Source organism: Herpailurus yagouaroundi, unplaced genomic scaffold (genome assembly GCF_014898765.1).
Source record: "Herpailurus yagouaroundi ecotype Mexico unplaced genomic scaffold, PumYag 190, whole genome shotgun sequence".
NCBI classification, from domain to species: domain Eukaryota; kingdom Metazoa; phylum Chordata; class Mammalia; order Carnivora; family Felidae; genus Herpailurus; species Herpailurus yagouaroundi.
In genome coordinates, this window is record NW_024412421.1 from 20,477,658 (window position 1) to 20,498,260 (window position 20,603).

Sequence of the window (20,603 nt, forward strand, 5' to 3'; positions counted from 1 at the left end):
TTAAGCGTCCGACTTCAGCCAGGTCACTATCTCGCGGTCCGGGAGTTCGAGCCCCGCGTCGGGCTCTGGGCTGATGGTTCAGAGCCTGGAGCCTGTTTCCGATTCTGTGTCTCCCTCTCTCTCTGCTCCTCCCCCGTTCATGCTCTGTCTCTCTCTGTCCCAAAAATAAATAAACGTTGGAAAAAAAAATTAAAAAAAAAATACTTTCTTCTGAAAGAGGTAAAATATAAATACATTTTGGTATTTAAAGAAATAAGCCCTCAGCTTCCTGAATGAAAATGTGGCAGGGGCAATTATAAGAGAAGGCCTTTCTTTGCTTGCATCCTTTACATACAGCATGGAGTGGAGCAGTGTGGCTCTGGTGGGCCAGGTGGAAAGGTCTCAACAAAACAGGTGTACACAGAGATGCTCACTGAACTGAAACTTTGGCATAGCCACTTGTACTTCTGCATAAATAATTCTCGTCGTTTCTATGTGTGTACCTTACATCTGGTAAAATGATTTAAGCCAAAAAAGAGATTTGCAGCTCAAATAACTTTTTTTTTTAATTTTTTTTTTTTAATGTTTATTTATTTTTGAGAGACAGAGAGAGACAGAATGCAAGCAGGGGAGGGGCAGAGAGAGAGGCACGCACAGAATCCAAAGCAGGCTCCCAGCCCTGAGCTGCCAGCACAGAGCCCGATGGGGGGCTTGAACCCAGAAACCGTGAGATCATGACCTGAGCTGAAGTCAGATGCTTAACCAACTGAGCCACCCAGGCACCCTGCAGCTCAAATAACTTTTAGTCCAATGGCTTCCTATTCTGTCTCCATATATATTTTTTTAATGTTTATTTATTTGTTTTGAGAGGCATGTAGGGGCAGAGAGAGAAGGAGAGAGAGGATCCCAAGCAGGCTCTGCACTGTCAATGTGGAGCCTGACATGGGGCTCGATCCCAGAAACCATGAGATCATGACCTGAGCCAAAATTAAGAGTCAGATGCTTAACCGACTGAGCCACCCGGGCACCCCTATTCTGTTTTCTTCTGACTCTGAATGTCGGGGGTCCTAACCCTAGAATACTTAATTTTTTTGTCCTCCCTAGTATGAGAGGGATAAATGTTTTTCTTTAGCCTAGAAAGGTAAAGAGAGGCCTGGGCTGCATAGAGATTGGTTCTGGGTAGGGTAGGGTGAGAGAATTATACTTCCTCACGATTTGGACATTTTCTTGCTCTTAAGAGAACCGGCCAGAATCTGATACTAGGTGGGGCCAGGGGTGGGAATGGGGAATGTTTCCTTTTAGTATTCCTCACCATACTTGCTGAGACTCCCTAAGGCAGAAGAAATTTTCGGGCAGGAAAGTCTAGAAGTACCTAATTAGTTTATATTCTTCATTCTCATTTCCATTTTATCTCTCTGTTTCCAGATTCAGGGAATCCCTGACTTTAATTATCCAAGTCTTTTTTCCCCATTTAATCTTAACAAATTTCTAATTAAAGTTACTCTCTCAGATTGGCCAATTGACTCCTCTTTCTGAATAGTTAATTGTTTTTGTAGAGTAAATTGTTATAACAGAATCTTAGAGCTGGAAGGAAATTTAGAAATATTTAATTTCTTTTTTTGTTTGTTTGTTTTTGAAAGGACTGTTTTTTAGAGCAGTTTTTCATTCACAGAAAAATCAAGTAGAAAGTACAGAGTGTTCCCATATATCTCCTGCCCCCACATGTGCACAGCCTCTCCTACTGTTAACATTTTACATTAAGAGTGGGACATTTGTTACAGTTGATAAGCCTGCATTAGCACGACACTATCACCAAAGTCCATAGTTTACATTAGGGTTCACTGTTGGTGTGGTACAATCTTTGGGTTTGCCAAGTTAATCCCTTATTTTATAGTAAAGGAAACAAACCCCAAAAGATTGTGAAGTTGGGGTGCCTGGCTGTCTCAGTCGGTAGAGCATGCAACTCTTGGTCTCAGGGTTGTGAGTTCAAGCCCATGTTGGGTGTCGACATTACTAAAAAAAACCCAAAAAACACAAAAGATTGCGAAGTGACTTGTCCTGAATCATACTAGTGAGTGCCAGATCTGGTCCAGGAAGCAGTCCTTTCATTTCCTCTCTTTCTCTCACTCTGTGTTTAGAAAAGCTAATATTTGCCCATGGTACACATTTAAAAAGTGCAAAAGGCTTTGCAGTAAAAAGTTAGTCTTCTCCCACCTATGGCTCTTCCTTAAAGGCAGTCGTTCTTTCGGATATTTCCAACTGTAATTGAACTATGATCTTGAATAACATGCAGAAGACCAAAGGAGGTATTCTTCAAAGCTGTGGGAAATGCAAGTGTTAGACAGTACATTCAGATTCTGTGGGACAGTGTGGTGAAAACCACCTGGCCTTTAAAGTCCAACAGACCTAGTCTGGCTCTAGAGTTGACTATTAGGTGACTTATTTAACACTTGAGTTTCAGGGATAAAACCAAGTAACTTTTGGTAGGTTCATTGTATTCTTTAGCAAATGATTTGTGCTCAGAAAACTGTCAGTTCTCTTTTGGTTTAAGGAAACTCTTTTTAAAAAGATTATTTTATGCAGTACGCTCTGAAAGCATGCTTAGTGCAAAATCCTATATTAGGTAACTTGGCTTGTCCTTTGCTTCTCACAAGTCTTAATTAAACTCAGTAAGTGCATTAGGAGTTCTGGAACATTACTATCAGAAGGATCCCTGTGATATTTTAGAAGGCAGCATTTGACGAGTTTAATCTTTAACAGGGGTAAAATCAAGTCCCAGCCTGTACTGAATTTCAATGGTAGGATTCAGTCAGCTTGATTTATGTTTCTATTTCCACACGTATACATCCCTATAAAAGATAAGGCCGTAAATTAAGAAGACAGTTCCATTTACAGCAGCATCGGCAAGTATTTAGGAATAAATGTAACATTTGCACAGGGCTGTGTATTTTACAAAGTATTTTAAATGCATTATCTTACCTGGTACTTATGCCAAAAGCTTAACGCTTGCATTATAAATGAGGAAACTGAATCCTAGGGAGGTTTAAATGTCTTACCCGTGTTCACTCACTTAATATGTGATTTGGAGCAATCATATAGGTGTCAGGAACAATATTCATACCCATTTCTGACTCCTGACTTCCTGGTGTTCTTTCAGCTCCACAGTGATCTCTAAGGGATATGCCTAACAAGGTAATGGAAGTCTAGTAGATGAGACATGGAGCATGTGAGGACCGCTTTCAGTTTTGTTTTGCTTTGAATCAGAAACACATGTTTGCTCGTAACACTTTTGACCATTTTGACTCCTCTGGGTTTTTCTGTTCCTTTTTAATTTAAATTTCTAGTCAGTCCTTCCAGAGAAATTCAGTCCTTTAGATATTGAAGATAGGTACTGACTAAGCCCCAACAGTAACATCAAACCTCCTTTTGTTCAGTCTGCCTTCCCTTCCATGGCTGGAGTTCTAGGATTCTTCAGTTAATTAACATTGATTGAATAGCTTCTAGCTGCAGCTTAGACAACAAAAAAGAAAATACAGGGAGCATTGTAATTCCCCCACAAAAATAGAGCTTTTGAGAAAATAAAAAGCATTCAATGTGCTTTATTTATTCTTTCTTTGATTCAGTTAATCAGTAAGAAAAAACATTTTTTTACCAAGTACATACAGAATGCCAGCTACTCTGCTAGGTTTGCAAATAACAGAAATGATTAAGAGCCAATTGCTGCCTTCAAGGAGCCCCCAGTCAGGCAAACAAAGAGTTACAAGTAGAATGTGATGGATTGTTAACAGTATCCAGAAACATGTCTTTGTTACTAGGTAAGAGTGATCTCTGAGCTTAGATGAAGGGTTGTAAGGCTTAACCACACCTCTTCTCATGGCTGGATCTGTGATAGAAAGCCAAGATGCATTCAGAAAGGAATGAGGAAATCCCCAAGCTGCCAGTGGGTCATTGGTACCCGTTTCCTCCACTGATCTATTCTGAGCCATTATGATTTTCATAGATTCATACTGGTCTCTCATTTTGCCCCTCAGTCCTGTCCTACTGGAAGAGCCAAAGATAGACACGGAAGTTGAACTTTTCTTCGAAGCACCATTTCACTTACTCTCAGAGAGGCTTTTCACACCAGAGAATTGAAGATACCTTGAGAGTCTGTCTCTCCTTTCCCCGCTTCAGCTTTCCCACCTCTTGGTATTTTGTTTGGTGATTTCTGGTCGTACAGATATCTCAAGTAACCAGAACATCTTTCACCTAATCAGGATTTCAGCCTTAAATTTCTAATTTCAGAACTTATAGAAGGGAAAGCATGTGGGGAGGATTAGAAATTTTTACATCTTGGTCAGTTTGAGTGTTGGAAAAATTTTCGGGTGGTGCAGGATTGTTTCATGTTTTCCAGCTAGTTGGTTTTCTTTTTAAACCTCTTAATGGCTAAAGTACCAGAAGGATACTGAAGGGAGTGAGCAAATTTGCAGTCAAGTCAGAGGGTGATAGATTTGCCAACCTCCTTATTCCCTAGGTAGGGAAACTGAGACTCAGATAAGTCAATTGATTTGTGATAAGTCTTGCAGCTGGTCAGTGGAAGTATTACAAACAACCCTATGTGAAATATACCCAGTAGGTATACTGCTGAGGAAAGGGAATTTCCACAGGTAGAAATAATACAAGCAATATGGGATTGTGTTTCAGAACTTGAACTTCCAAGAGTTCAAGAGCCCCAGATAGCAGGAGACTACGTATGAGCACAGTCCAAGGAAATTCCACAACACCTGATGTGAGAGCAGAGATGCAGGGTAGTAGGGCCTTGTCCTCTGTGGGGCAGGAACAGCCTACTGTTGTGCCCTCACTGCTTCCTCAGTCCATACTGTCACCAGCCTAGTATGAAGGACACTGGAAGGAACTGGCCCTAACAGTTGCTTCCATATATAGTATGACTTTGTTGGGAGGACTGTCGTTTTGTTTTTTTTTCCCTGGAGCAGTTGCTCATCGTCTGTGCTGTCAGCAAGACATCGCTGAATCGGTGCAGCCTCCTGTGTCCCTTTATGGGTCACTAAACTCAGATATAACTCAGTGACCTGGGGAGTCCACATGAAGTGGGAAATGACCAGATTCTACTTCGGGAGTATACTGAGAGGGTAAGGTTGGATGTGAGGTCCAGACCAAACCGTTAACCTGCATATGAGTTGAGTGCCAGGCAACAGACTGGAAGGAGGGCGCTGTCCTTGGAAAGGCCATGCTGTGGCCCTGGAGCCCCCCTGGAAGACTCGGTAGAAGACGGCTGTATAATAGAGAAGAGTCTCAGCGGGAGGAAGGGGAGGCGGTGCAGGAGCTCCTGGTGCCACTCAGGAACTCTTCTTGCAGGACTGGAGTTATTAATAGCCTGGCAGGCTGGGGCCTACTGGTTCTGAGGGGAGATGGTTGGGGTAAAGGTGGTGTGGGTTAGGGACTGAAGCAATGCAAACAGGCACAGGGGGAGGTGAGTTTGGGGAGGCCACGAGTACGTGTTTCGTTCTTTTAGAAAATAATATAACATTTACCGTTTTAACCATCTTAAAGTATACAATTCGCCGGCATTAAGTGCATTCACAGCGTCGCACAGTCATCATCGCTGTCTAGTTCCGGAACTTTTTCATCACCCCAAATGGAAACACCGTACCCATGAAGCAGTCAGTCCCCATTTTCCCCTACTCCCACCCCCTTACAACCTTTACTGCTCTCTGTCTCTGGATTGTGCATGGATTTTACGTCAGGCAGACCTTTGTTCACCTTGATTCTGCCATTTACTAACAGAATTCCTTGGCTCCACTAACTTTGCTTCTCTGGGCCCTAGTTTTCCACATTTTTAGAATGGGAATAAAAATGCTTAACCTGCAGGACTCTGGTGAGGATTGATTGTATGTTAAATGTTTAGCTGAATAACCTGGTTTATTCTTGAGTAGACATTGCAGTAAATGGTAGTTATTGTTTGCTTCATAAGAACAGTAACAATGTGGTTCCTTTAAATTGTATACTTCTGTAACAACTGCTTATTCACCAGAAATTCAGGTAACACAACTTAATCATCTATTGTGATAGGTGCTGAAACAGAGAGCTTCACTTTTCCCTTCTAGGCTAGTTGAAGAGGTGAGAGAGAACTATACATTCTGTGTTACAAGCTCTAAGTGCTATTGGAATTTATAGGAGGAAAGTCATTAATGGTGGTTAGATGCTTACTAAATATTTGAATTAGTGAATGAATGGATGAATAGTTGAACAGTCAAATACATAGCAGGCCTGTGGAAAAGGTAGAATGTTTGAATGGCCCATCTAAAACTTTTCAAACAACAACAACAACAACAAAGTACTTCCATCAAGGAAGTTAGAGGAAGGTAGCTTTGGGCTCAGTATAAGGAGAAGTTTCCTCTTAATACTGGAAGGGAGATGACAATCTATAAGTGGCAAAAAGAGGCCATTTGAGTTGTTTGAGATACCACAGAGAAAACTCTTTGATCGATTTTTTTCTAAATACAAAAGCAGTACTTGTTTCTTCAGAAAAGTATGACAAGAGAACTTAAAACTTGGAGGAATTTGTCAATAACAACATATACCCCTGAGAAATGGGCTCGATTGAACTCATGTTAAAATTTTAGGTGCTGTGTCTCAGTCAAGCCAGTAAATAAAGGAGAGTTAACGCCATTTGGGTTTTGTTTTTTGTATAAAAGATGCTGATAAGGAAGGATGGCTCCACAGGGATTACTTCTGGGAACACAGACCACAGAGCCAAACAATAGGCCCTTACGTGATCTGGGGAAATCTCTCCCTCTCTCTCTCTCTCTCTCTCTCCTCTCTCTCTCTCTCTCTTTTTACCACTTGTAATTGATGATATCATAATTAGGCCTGCATATTACTGTGAACACTGCCGTACCATGCACCCCACTGAGCTGGGTTTATGGAGATTAGATCATGCACAGGAAGCTGACTCCTTGGTTATCAAGCTCCACAGAGATGCTGGGAGGCTTAAGCAGTGTGAAAAATTAGGGTTGATTTAAAGGGACAGGATTCTCTGGAAAAGCACAGAGCATCTTCCAGCTTGTGCCTCCATGACCTATAGGATCCCACAAAACAGCAATGATTCCTCCTTCACTTCAACACAACTTAATTAATAAATTAATTGAAACCTGATAGTGCGGACACAGATAATGATGATAAAAGGAGAAAGCTGAGGAACTGACACTCTTAATATGTATTCCCGGAACTATGCCAGCATTTTTATCTTCCAGCTACTGTGTTAGATTCTTTAAACAGTTAGCTTATTAAAATTATAACAGTCTCCTATGGAAAAAAAATTATAACAGTCTCCCAAGGTCAGTCTTATTTTTAAGGATGAGGAAATGGAAGCCTACAGAGGCGCTGATTTACAGAAAGAATGTTGGGAAAAAATAGTGTTTTGCTCTTCTTAATTCTTTAACTTACCTGTTTTGAGTTATTATTTTTGTAATTGGTCTCCTTGTTTTATTCTTCCTGTTAGATCACAAGCAATTGAGAGAGAACAACTCTTACTCATTTTTATATTCACTACAGTGCCTAAGACCATGCTTTGATTCCAGTGGGCGTTCAAATAAAGTTTGTTGAATGCATTTGTGCTATCCTTTTTGAAGTGACAACTAAAACGTGTGACATAATTACTGTTAACAAAAATCAGCATCCTCACACACTTAACCCTATAAAGTCAATGCAGAGCTAGGAGTGCGTTGTAATTTCTTTTAACATTTATTGAACTGGAGAGAATAGGACATACCCATATGGCAGTTATATGTTAAGAATGACAGATTTTTTTTTTCAATTTTGAGAGAGACAGAGAGAGAGAGTGGATGTGTGCATGAGTCGAGAGGGGAGGAGAGAGAGAGAGAGAGAGAGAGAGAGAGAGAGAGAGAGAGAGAGAGAATCTCAAGCAGACTCCACATTCATTAAGGAGCCTGACGTGGGGCTCAATCCCACAACCTTGAGATCATGACCTGAGCCACAGTCAAAAGTTGGATGCGCAACTGACTGAGCCACCCAGACAGACATACATTAGAGTGACAACTCTAGAGCAGGCCGTGTTTTTGGTTTTGGTTTCGATTTTCAAATCTAGTTTTAAGTTTTTCTGTTTGGCATTGCTTGTTAGTTCCTGAGAGCAGGCCCTTTGGTAATTAGACAGTTATTGCATAGATGAGTAATAGGCAGACTAGCAGGAGACACAAAGGTAGTCAAAAGCAGGAAAGGAAGGGGTCAGGAAATGGGTTCATTTACCCATTTTGCCTGACAGTTCTTCAGGCCGCCCACGAAAGGGCACCGCTGCAGTTCAGGCTCCCTGTGCTTCAGCCTGTCTGCCCATCTCAAATGGTTTTCTTAGTCTTAGAGCTAAAATTATTCAGTTTAGGACAACAGCGTTGCTGAAGATAAGACTCTGAGCCCTGCTAGTAGGTGTGTGGTGTTTGATTCCTGTTCCTCCGGCCTTGTGCTCACCGTGCTTCTCGCCATTTTCTTTTCCCTAGGTGTACGTGGTCGGGAACGAACCTTTGACGGTTTTAGTGGACTCCCTGCTTCCAGTCTCGGGTGTGCTCTTTTCTCTCTACTGTTTCACCAAGCAAAGCGTGTCTCATATAAGGTAAACAATCTAGAGAAACTTATTTGTTTATAAATAGTGAAATCTTTCTTGTATGTCATTCTTATTCTTATTTTGAATATAAAACTTAGTCTCACTTTGTAATTGTTTTTTTTTTTTGTCGTTTGTTTCAAAATCAGGAAAGCATTTGAGGATCCTCTTATTCTGCTCATCTGGGGAAAGAAAGAGCACTTTTCAGATTGCTGGGGATTGGATGTAATTTTTAGAATGGCTCTCCTCAGCCTCCGTCCTAGACATCAGAGACGAAACCCCTGTTTACATGTGTAAACATGCCCGTGTTTGATCCATGAGAAATACTGGAATTACATGTCTAGGAAGGAGGAAGTAGAGAAGGGATCATAACTACCTTGTGGGGAATGAGAAATCAAGTTGGGGAAATCTGGATCTGAACATGGCACTCTGTAATTTAGACTTGGATTTAGTATGAGTGCTGCGCAGTGTTGTTTGGAATGAAGGGATTTCTTAATCACCCAGAAAACAATCTTTTGTATTGGAGTTTTAAGTAGGCTTCATTTTGTATCAGGTCTCTTTTTTCACAGATATTTATGTTGTTTTTTCCTCCTTTTAAGGGTTTATATCCTTTTCAAAGTCCTAGAGAATTCTGACTTTTAGTGTTTTGAAAACCCCTACAAATATTACCTTCTTCATAGGGTTATTTTATGAAGACTGTGCATTGAAGTGTTTAGCGCTGTCCCTGGAAAATAGCTGAGAGATGATTGTTGTCCTCATCGTTGTTAAGTGGTGAAGGAAAGTACTCATTCTTACATATTTTTCAAAGTTCACATACTGCCTTAGACTCTAACTTTTGGTCAGCACATCACTAGTCCAACAGCTACAAGAGAAAACACAGTGGAAGATGGAGACTATGAGTGTGTGCATTTGGCTTCAAATAACTGTCTGTAAAATAACCTTTGTCTTAGTTTTGAAACCCAAATCCTCACGGCACTATCATGTCCTCATCAGAGCCCGAGAAGGAATAAGTGAACGTTTATTTCCTCCTTATCCTGGCTGATTGGCACAGATGGAAGGGGCTGAGGCATCAGCAAGAGTTTGTTGGTCACCTGCTCTTGATCCACTCATAGACGGTTTTTGTCAGTGTAAACTTCTGTTCACAGGGCCTGACCCAAAGGCAATGGTACGCTTGGATTTTTTTTTTTTTTTAATTATGTGGAGCTCCTGTGTCTTACTAGTGTTGCTTCTGGGGCCCAGATTAGCCAGTCACTCATTGAATTTCAGGATATTAGATATATTCCCAAATTCACGGGAAGCATAACGTTCCAGTCCTGCACTTCAGTAGCACTAGGTGGTTGTGCCAGCATTTAGAATGCAGTGGAACCTGACAGTCTTCCTTTCTTTTTTTATGTTATCTTGTTAGATGTGTAGAGTAAGTTGACAAGCTCATTTATAACTGCTTTTTCTGCCAGGTCACTTTGCCAAGAGATCTTATTATGGATTCTGGGGAAGCTAGAGAGGAAGAAGGCAATTGCCAGCCTGAAAGGATTTGCAGGATTGGACAAATCTGTGTCCTGTCTTCCTTCTCTGTGTCAGTTTAGAGCGGCCGCTCAAGGTGGCATCATGATTACCATCAAAGAGACCGTTTGGTGAGTCCACCCATCCTTTTACCCTCTCTCTTCTGATGGAATTGCACCCAAAAGGCCCTTCCCTGACTTGTCCACTAAGGGGCGCTGGTAGAACGGGAACGAGGACTTGAGGCAGCTGAGGTGCTGCTATTTATAATCGCTAAGTGAAATGTGAGTGCCTTAAATAATCCTGCAGGTTTTTTTCCCCCGGATGCCAGCTAATAGTAGGTGCAATTTGCTGGAGCCTCACAGCTCTGCCTCATAAGCCCACTTACTTCACAAAGGCTTTGCCAGTGAATCAGAGTAAAGGGCAGACACACATTTACTCTCCGCGCCCTAACGATCCAGTTCTCTTTCTGACTCTCTAAATGGTATGTGTATGTTCAGAGTCAGACTTACTCTTAAAGGAAATTGTCTGATAACTATATTTTATGTTAATTATAGGATGGGGGTTTCTTTCTTCTAGAGATCGTTTAGAAAGTGCTTAATAAATGTTAGTGGAATGGCACACAAGTATATTTTAAATTATTTCCACTTTTTAGGTGATACGTGTAGGTATTATTACCTCTTAATATAAGTTCCTATTGACCAGAATCCATATAGTTCTTAACTGCTGGCAGCTACTCAGATTTTACATGCATTCAAAGTGTGGCTGTTTGTTATAGTGCAAATTTAATTTTTTATTCAGGGTTAACCTAGTGAAGTTATAAAACGCTCTTTCAGTATGATGGACTTGAGGAAAATGAAAAACATACATTGACTGCAAACAGAATCATCAGTGCAAACACAAGCTACTTATTTCCCAAGAGCTGTTGAGCTCTAGTAGGTTTTAGAGTTGTAACTATGCCCCTGAACTGAGTTTAAAATTTCTCAACATGTTTATTTTAAAAACACTTTGGAAGAGTTTAATCTGGGACCAATTTAGTGACTATGTAGAGAATTTTATAGTATTTGACTTATCAGTAGTTAAAGTTAATTGCTATCTTAACAAGTCTCTAGTGTATATCTTAGTGCACATATGTCAAAATTAACAGGTTTTCTCTTCATGGTAGGCAAAAATTGAATAGGCAGTAGTGAATGAGTCTTTACTTCCAGAAGCAATGGATCCTTAACTTGCGGTTTCTCCATGGACTTGTAGCGGTCCATAGTCCCTCTGAAATTATACGCAAGAAATATTTTATGTGCGAACCTGAATTTTTTTTCTGAAAATAGGGTCCATAGCTCTCATTTGATACTTAAAGACACTCCATATCTCCAAAAAGTTAGCATTTACTGTATCAGAGGTGTGTGTGTGTGTGTGTGTGTGTGTGTGTGATTTTATCTTTTGTTCTAAAGATCTTGCTTGTGGTGCTAGTCCCTTCAGGGCAGTTCAGTATCACCACTTACCTTTTCCCTATCATTCTTCTCAGAAGCCCCAGTTTAAAAGCTTTGTTTAAAGAAACACTAAAAGAGCAGTTTAGATTTCATGATCTTTTTTGTTTTTATTTTTATTTTTCTGGAACTAAATATAGCTACAGTATTCAGAATGGACTCTTTACCATTGAAATTTTAAGAATAGAGCTTCTTAAGTTAATTGTTGTCATGTCTTTTTTAAAAAAGTATTTGAATATAGTACTTCATTTTGACAGGATGGTTCACAGAAGCTTAGAAGTGACACTTATCCATTTCAGCTTTTTTTTCCTAACGTAAAATGTGGTGGAGATAACATGACTGATCTGAAGGATGCTGGAAGATTCTGGGATAATGTAGGAAGTAATCTTAAGCTTAGTTTATAGGTTATTCATTCTACTAGAGGAATATAAAGGCCATGTTATTAGTGAACTGGCAAATTGGGACTTACTGCCCAATGGGATGGGGCCAAATAAACTTTAATAATTGTAGTTTTCAATGAGAAGAAGCAACATCTATCATTGTTTTCTCAGTTTGGTCTGAAAAAAATGTTATTCCTTCTTTAATCGTAAGAGTAACATATCTTCTTTGTATAATACAAAAAAGCATAAAGAGGAAAACAAAGTAACCACTATCTTGTTCACTGTTCACATTTTTTTAGTGTTTTGTCTTCTAGTACATCTTGTGCCTCTTTGTTTGTTTCCATGATATAGTACGATAATATTGTATCTTGGCTTTTTCACTTACCATATGAATTAAAACTAAAAGCCTTAGTACCTCATGAGAAATTTCTTGACACTTTTTGCAGAAAGCGTAACACTGCTTTTAATAACTTAGCCATATTTTATTCCTTGGAAATTTGGCCTACTCAGTTTTCTGAGCCTTTATGCCTGTTCATATTTCAACTCATTGGTTCTTATTAGTTGAGACTGACTGGATCTCCCTCTGTAAGGATAGTGTCTTTTCCTTACTGCCCATAAACCTTCAGTGGCTCATCAAAAAAATGTCTGAGTTTCTTTGAATGGCATCCAGGGCCCTCTTTGATCTGACCTTGCTTTGCAGACTTCTTTCTTTATGTTCTTCCTCCAGAACCAGAGTATCTGCATACAACCTATACTTTATTCCTTCTTGTTCTTTCAGTTTATTGAAATAATAGAATTCCTCAACATCCATCTTTTAAAAACATTTTTTTAATGTTTACTTGTGAGAGAGAAAGAGAAAGAGTGTGTGTGTGAGTGGGGGAGGGGCAGAGGGAGACACAGATTCTGAAGCAGGCTCTAGGCTCTGAGCTGTCAGCACAGAGTCTGATGTGGGGCTCGAACTCACAAACCACGAGATCATGACCTGAGCCTAAATTGGACGCTTAACTGACTTACCACCCAGGCGCTCCCTGAACATCTATTCTAAAAGCCACTTCCTTCATGAATCTTTTCCCCACTTAGCGTATGTTATGTAGGACACGGCATCCTCCCTTCTGAGAATAAATACCTTTTCAGCATGGGGAAAGAGGAAAATAATTTAACAAAGTTTTGATATCTTTCTAGTGATTTACCATACGAAGATGCCATGTTACTTTAAATTAAAAAAAATTTTTTAATGTTTATTTAGTTTTGAGAGAGAGAAAGAGAGACAGAGCACTAGTGGGGGAGGAGCAGAGCGAGAGGAAGACACAGAATCCAAAGTGGGCTCGGGCCCTGAGCTGTCAGCGCATAGCCCAACGTGGGGCTCAAACCCATGAACCATGAGGTCATGACCTGAGCCAAAGCTGGAGGCTTAACTAAGTGAGCCACCCAGGCGCCCCGATACCATGTTACTTCAGAAGATTTTTGTTGAGTTTCAAAAAAAAAAATATCTCTGGGTGACACTGCCAAGATCAATCTTTCCCCATGTTGCAGTGACGAAGATGAGGATGAAGCCTTGTACCAGAAGGTGTCCTCAGAGCAGTGCCGGGTTGAGCACCTTGGGGACTTGTTATCCCACTGCCAGGAGTGTGGTTTGGCAGGTGACTTCTTCATCTTCTGCTTGCAGGTAAGAACTACTCATGGTAAGGACATGGTCAGCTTGATTTCAGGGCAATACCAGGATCCCCTTCAGATTTTCAGGGCCATCGTAATTTTAGCCCCTTAAATTCAGGTCCTAATCTAACAGAAATAATAAGAGGATGTAAGAGCAGTTTATTGTTTAGTAGCCTTTGGGTTGGTAAAAAGAGAAAAAAACTTACCTTCAGCAGTACACATATGACCTAACTATTTTCCGAGGTAATCTGCCCTGAGCTTTTAGAGATGACCAAAGCATAGCTATTGATCTATGAAAGGGTTAATCTTTGCTCTGTGTTGACAGTAAGAACTCTTTTGAAGTTAATAGCAGGTTTTACAGTTATGGAGTAATCCCTTATCCTTTCTGACTGTTGTTTTGTCAGATATTTGGGAAGGAGATTTAGCAGTCCTGCCTTTCTCGTTTCATTTTGTAACCACCTGAAACCTTCTCCAGGTCTGTTTGTAGTGCTGATGGTTGTGCTTCCTCTTGCTCTAATCTCTGACAGCAACTTGTACCCCATATTGTACTCCTTACTTGCACTGTTTGAGACTGTAAACAGTGATCTCTGATTCTCTGTCCTCCCGTGTTGCCTTCTCCATTATTTTCCCTAAGTAAAGTGTCTATTCTAAGAGAATGTCTCTGGAGTTTAAGGTTGGTGTGGTTATGGGGGAATGCAAGGAGAGAATCAGGACTAACACACTCCTAGAACTTGAAGTAGGGGCCACTTTTTTGGTGCTTTTCTCAACTCCTATATTCACATTTTTTCCCCTTACCTAGCCACTCTTTGTGTGTGTGTGTGTGTGTGTGTGTGTGTGTGTGTGTGTGTGTTAAGTTTATTTATTTATTTATTTATTTATTTATTTATTTCAACGTTTATTTTATTTTTGGGACAGAGAGAGACAGAGCATGAACGGGGGAGGGGCAGAGAGAGAGGGAGACACAGAATCGGAAATAGGCTCCAGGCTCCGAGCCATCAGCCCAGAGCCCGACGCGGGGCTCGAACTCCCGGACCGCGAGATCGTGACCTGGCTGAAGTCGGACGCTTACCCGACTGCGCCACCCAGGCGCCCCAAGTTTATTTATTTTGAGAGAGAGAGAGGGAGAGAGAATCCCAAGGAGGCTCCACTCTCTGCACTGAGCCTGACACAGGGCTCAGTCCCACGACCATGAGATCATGACCTGATCCAAAATCAAGAGTTGGACGTTCAACCGACTAAGCCACCCAGGTGTTCCTTAGCCACTCATTGTAAATAACATTCCAAGAAGATGTGCTCTTAATCGGAGAATTAAAAAAAAAATTGTTTAAAAACAAAAATCAAAGGGCTTTGCTATAAACCAGGGTTTCTACACCTTGATACTATTGGCATTTGGGACTGGATAATTTTTTGTTGGGAGGCGGGGACTTCCTGTGCTTCCTTGCAGGATGTTTAGTAGCATCCCTGACCTCTATCCACTAGATGTATCACTCCCCAATTACGACATCCAAAAATGTCCTCACACATTGCTAAATGCCCCCTGGGGAGCAGAATTTCCCAGGCAGTTAGGAACCCATTGCTCTAAACTGTCAGTTACTTTGGTAAAGCATTAATTGTTAAGGAACTTAAGGTTTCCCCTTCCCAAGGAAATTGATGATGTAAAGTATAGGGGAAGAGCCTATAAAACCCACAGCAGTGAATTGTCTATTAGTAGAGATTTAGTTCTAAATATCTTAGGGGAGAAGGTACTAAAAGCATTTAATAATCCCTAGAAAGGGTTTGGAAATGTTATTTGGCTTGAGGTCTCGGTTCAATAGGGCTAGTGGTAGACGTCATAAAAAATACTGATAAAGTAAGTCTGTCAAACTAGTTTTCTTTGTTTATGTATGTTTTTTTATTATGAAGTTTAAAATTTTTTCTTTTAAACAAAGGGGTCTTTTTTTTTTTTTTTTTGCAAAATGTTTATTCATTTTTGAGAGAGAGAGACAGAGAGAGCACTAGTGGGGGTGGGGGAAAGAGAGAGAGGAAGACACAGAATCCAAAGCAAGCTCCAGGCTCCGAACTGTCAGCACAGAGCCCAATGCACGGCCTGAAGTCACGAACCGTGAGATCATGAGCTGAGCTGCAGTCGGACACGCAACCGACTGAGCCACCCAGGTGCCCCTTAAATTTTTTTTTTAATGTTTTATTTATCTTTGAGAGAGAGAGAGTGTGAGTGAGGGAGGGACAGAGAGAGGGAAACAGAAGATCCGAAGTGGACTTCGCTCTGACAGCAGCAAGCCCAATATGGGACTCAAAGTCATAAACCACGAGATCATGACCTGAGCCACCCAGGCACCCCTTATTATGAAGTTTTAAATCTTTATATACATGATATCATAATACACATATTATTGTACAACTTCCATTTTTCATTCACTGTTTTTGAGGCCTCTCTCTTTTGATTTCCATATATACCTGGTTTATTTATTTCAACTGCTACAGTATAGTAGATACAGTTTATTTATCCATTCTTTTATTCCTAGACATTTATTTGTTTCCAGATTTTCACTATTATAAATAATGCTCCAATGAACATAGACTAGATCTTTAAACATACACTTGAAACAGTTTTCCCACTGTTTGTGAAGCCCTTGTTTCTACAGACTTTTTCTTCACTCTTTCTTCTCTTCCACGCTATAGGAATTGACTCATGTGGCCATGGAAAATGAGACAGAGTTAAAAACAAAACCCTTCTCCAGCAAAAGCGTCTTGGAGTTAGAGCAGCACCAAACTCTTGTGGAAGGCCAGGGCCAGAAGCTGCTGGTTCTACAGCTGTTGGCCATTCTGTGCGAGAGGATGTCTGAGCAGATATTCACAAATATCACTCAGGTCAGTGGCTGCCACATTCCAGATCCCAGGCTGGTAGTATTTATTTCTTTTGGTTTCTTTACATGCTTTCCCAAAAATGTTAAAAAAAAAATGTTGCCCAGAGTATGGTTTGATAACACTTGCCTCAGTGTTACCTGGAATGCTGCTTAAACATGCAGATTACTGAGCCCACAGCAGACTGACAGAATCAACACTTTTGAGAGATTCTGGGAGCTGGCGTGTCCAACAAGCTCCTGAGGTGATTCTCATGCACAGAAAGCTCTGAGAATTGTTGTAAACCTTTATGTGTTGTATCACAGGGTTTTCAAGTTTGGGGGCGAATACGATTCTCTGAGTCTTTTTCAAAATACGAATGCCTGGCCCACTTGTAGAGATTCTGATGCAGCATGTCTGCATTAATGCCTGGGCATCTGTATTTTTTTATGCTTCATAGATGATTCTAATATGTATCAAATATTGAGCATGATTCCAAAAATTAAAATAAAAAAATTTTTAATGCTTATTTTTGAGAGAGAGAGAGAGCGGGGGAGGTGCAGAGAGAGAGAGGGAGACACAGAATCTGAAATAGGCTCCAGGCTCTGAGCTGTCAGCACAGAGCCCAATGGGGGGCTCGAGCCCATGAACCACGAATTCATGAACTGAGCCAAAGTCAGATGTTTAACCGACTGAGCCACCTAGGCACCCCTATAAAACTTAAATTTGAAAAAAAAAATTGCTAATGATAATAAGATCACTTTAAATTTTATAGGTCTACCTAACAGCCTATCTGCACAACAGCCTATGAAGTTTTAAGATGTTTTTTTAAAATGTTTCCAGGGTAGTGTAACTATGTGAATCAGTGCCTGAATTGTATTGGCTCAGAAATTATGTTTACCAGCTTTTTTAAAAATAGGAAATAAAAGGAGTGCCTGGCTGACCCAGTCAGTAGAGCATGTGACTCTTGATCTCAAGGTGATGAGTTCGGGCCCCACACTGGGCATGGAGCCTATTTAAACAGAAAAAAACAATTTTTTTAAAAAAAATAAAAGTAATAAAGTGTAGGAAATACAGTCACCATATTTTACCATTATTACAGAATTAGTTGTTCCTCTGCTGGTGAATAGTCAGTTGTAAGATGGTATGATTGTCACGCTTAAATCTGATTCTTCAGCTCTTTGTACCGTCCTCATTGTCATCCGCCTTCGGGTGTTGCTAAGCAGCATTTCACTATAGCTCCTGCTGAGAAAATTTGCAGCTGTCTGTCAGCTCCAACTTATCATGCCTGTTTAATGAGAATTATGTTCATGATTTCTTTCTTGGCTTCCTCTTCCTTCAGTTCACTGATCCTGTGTTACCCATTAGGGTGATTTGTTTCTCCTGTGTTTGTATCAGCTCCCTAAAGACTTTTTCACCCAGATCCTACGTTTTTGTCTCAAGATGCTGGGAAGGGAAAATGGCCTGAATACTCTATTACTTGAGCTTTTGCACTTAGCTCCCTTTGCTTCTAATTAAGGAACAGTGGTTTTAGGCTGATACAAAAGTGATTTGTCCCATTAAATTATCCTTCAACTAAGGTTAAAATGTATCAAGACGAAAAGAACCACACACAAAAAAATTACACTTAGTAGTTTTACTGCTAGTGGTAATTTTAGTATTTATTTTGAAATATACACACATATGGATAAGTTATAAATAATACTTGTTATAAGTAATTTTGTTAATATCATTAGAAACCAAGATTTTCACTATGAGAAAAAAAATTATGAATATAAAATCAAAGGAAAGATCACTGTAATATTGAATTTCAGTTGGAAGTATTAGTATGAACTCACAGGTTTTTCTTTTTTAGTATATGTGCTGCCGAAGCGAGCACACAGGTTTTTCTTTTTAAAAAATAGATATTTCCTTGCTCATTCCACTGTCCATGTCAAGAAGTAGACAACCTAGCAGCAATAAACATCCTTAGTGCCAGATTATGGTTTCTAAATATCATGTCCTGCGGAAAGAACAGAAAGCTCATTGGATTAAAGGTTCATTCAAGGTCTAGGGCAGGTATTGTACACTGTAAGCCTCAGGGCATCTTGTTGTACCTGAATAAAAGGAAGATATCTGAGATTAATGAAGTCATGTGAGTAGCACTCAGGAGCCAACGTGAAAGATCTCCTACTGGCCATGGTTAGGGCATTTTGAGCATTACAAAGAACAATGCCTGCAATGGATTGAAACACATCAAAGTTATAAAAACCTGAGTCCCCTCCCCCCCCCCCCAAAAATCCCTTTTGAGTATCTTTGGAAGTTGGTAGGACATCAACTCATTATTTTGTAAATTGATAAATAAAAGGAAAGATCATAAAGCATGTATCTTGCCTTTTCTGTCAGCACTGTATTTCAGTGTAACCAAATAGTCGATGAACGAAAAATTTTCTTTCTGTAAGAATCACAGCTAAAATATTCCAAAAGAGACCTACAAATTTATATTTTGCAATCCTCTAATGAAATAATGGATCTAGGTGGGAATCAGTGTCTGCTGAAACTATTAGGGGTATGGTATAATGAATGTAATTAGGTCAAATACATCCAAAACAACTGATGGTTTTTTCTCCAGCATTTTATTGTGAAAACCTTCAAATCTGAAAGAATTTTATAATGAATACCTGTAAACCCATCACCTAGCATTTTATTATATTTGCTTTAGCACATATTTATCTACATTTCCACCTCTCTATCCTCCTTCTAATTTTTGGTGGATTTCAGGGTTAATGTAGATAGTGGTTTATGTTCCCCTAAATATTTCAGCGTGGAGTGATTCATCTTAACATCACCAGAAGTAGGTAAGCAGACACGATGTGTTCTCTTAATGTAATGAAATAGGAAGTATGTGGCACCACCTGAGAAGGTTTCTTCCCCCAAAAAGCAAACAAACAAAACCCCACAATCAAGCAAACAAAAACTAAAAAACCAAAGTCCATAAAATGTGAACCTGAATCTAACCAAGGAAACTCGGGGTACAGGAGCAAGTTAGTGCCATAAGGAAGCAAAATCAGCCAGTTCCAGAATGTGTGAGACATTGTACACTACAAATGATCCAGTTTCTTCACCAAATAAATGGCATAGAAAAGATGCAGGGCTTCTCTAGCTTAGAAGGGGCTTAAGAGACACCTCAACCAAATGCAGTGTGTGGATTCTCATTCAAACATACCAGTTGCTATGAGGACATTTTTGCAACAGTCATGGGCCAAGTAATAGAAGGTATTAAGGAATTTTTATTGAGTATAATCATGGTATGGTAGTTGTGTGTGTGTGTGTTTAAGATTTTATTTTTTAAGAATCTCTACACCCAACTTGAGGCTCTAACTTAACCACCCTGAGATCAAGAGTCGCATGCTCTACCGACTAAGCCAACCAGGCACCCCTGATGTGGTGGTTATGTTAACAAAACAAAACAAAACAAAACAAAACAAAACAAAACACCTCCTTGTTAGAAATGTGTATTAAAGTATTTATGGCTAAAAGATTAAAAATTCAATAAAATGTGTTGGCAGATGATGTACAAGAAGATAGAGAACTGAGGCGTTCAGTGGTCTTTGTACAGATACAGTGCCCTGCACCAACTCCCAAATTCCTTCATTCCACAAATATTTACTGAAGGCCTACTATGTGCCACTTACACTTCTAGGTATGAGGGACACAGCAGTGAACAACACACATATCTATCCTCCTGGGATCACATGCACTTGGGGGAGAGAGACAACAAACAAGCAGAAGCACACAGAGTGTTAGATGGTGATAATTCCAGGGAGAAAAATCAAAGAAAGGGGATGTAGAGGCCATGTGGTAAGTAGAGTGGTTGTGGAGAGCCTCACTGAGAAAATGACTTTTGAGCCAAGATCTGGAAGCGGGGAAGGAGGGAGCCAGGGAGATACTGCAGGGAAGAGTGTTCCAGCTAAGTATGGACGGCTTAGCAAGAAGGCCAGTGTAAATAGAATGGAATGAGCAAGATTTCCTTTTTTCTGCCCTTTCAGAAAATCACCACCCTTTACACCTTTCTGTATTTGGATCGCTGTACTTGGCACAGTAGAAGTGGTTTATATGATCGTTCTTTCTCATATGTTAAAAACACTTCTAACATAAGTTAACGCATGCTCATCGTAA

General features: G+C 40.1%; 1 protein-coding gene across 3 annotated transcripts in view; it reads left to right on the forward strand.

Annotated features, from left to right (window-relative positions):
- The window catches only part of TANGO6 (transport and golgi organization 6 homolog), a 192,976-nt gene that overhangs the window by 42,773 nt on the left and 129,600 nt on the right, over positions 1 to 20,603 (forward strand). For all 3 annotated transcript variants that reach the window (XR_005780797.1, XM_040442922.1, XM_040442923.1), the window contains 4 exons: positions 8,490 to 8,602; positions 10,045 to 10,221; positions 13,485 to 13,617; positions 16,284 to 16,472. Coding sequence is in view for 2 of the 3 variants with exons in the window: in XM_040442922.1 (XP_040298856.1) it covers positions 8,490 to 8,602; positions 10,045 to 10,221; positions 13,485 to 13,617; positions 16,284 to 16,472 (612 nt within the window). In the remaining variant the exon portion in view is untranslated. The remainder of the gene's footprint in view (positions 1 to 8,489; positions 8,603 to 10,044; positions 10,222 to 13,484; positions 13,618 to 16,283; positions 16,473 to 20,603) is intronic.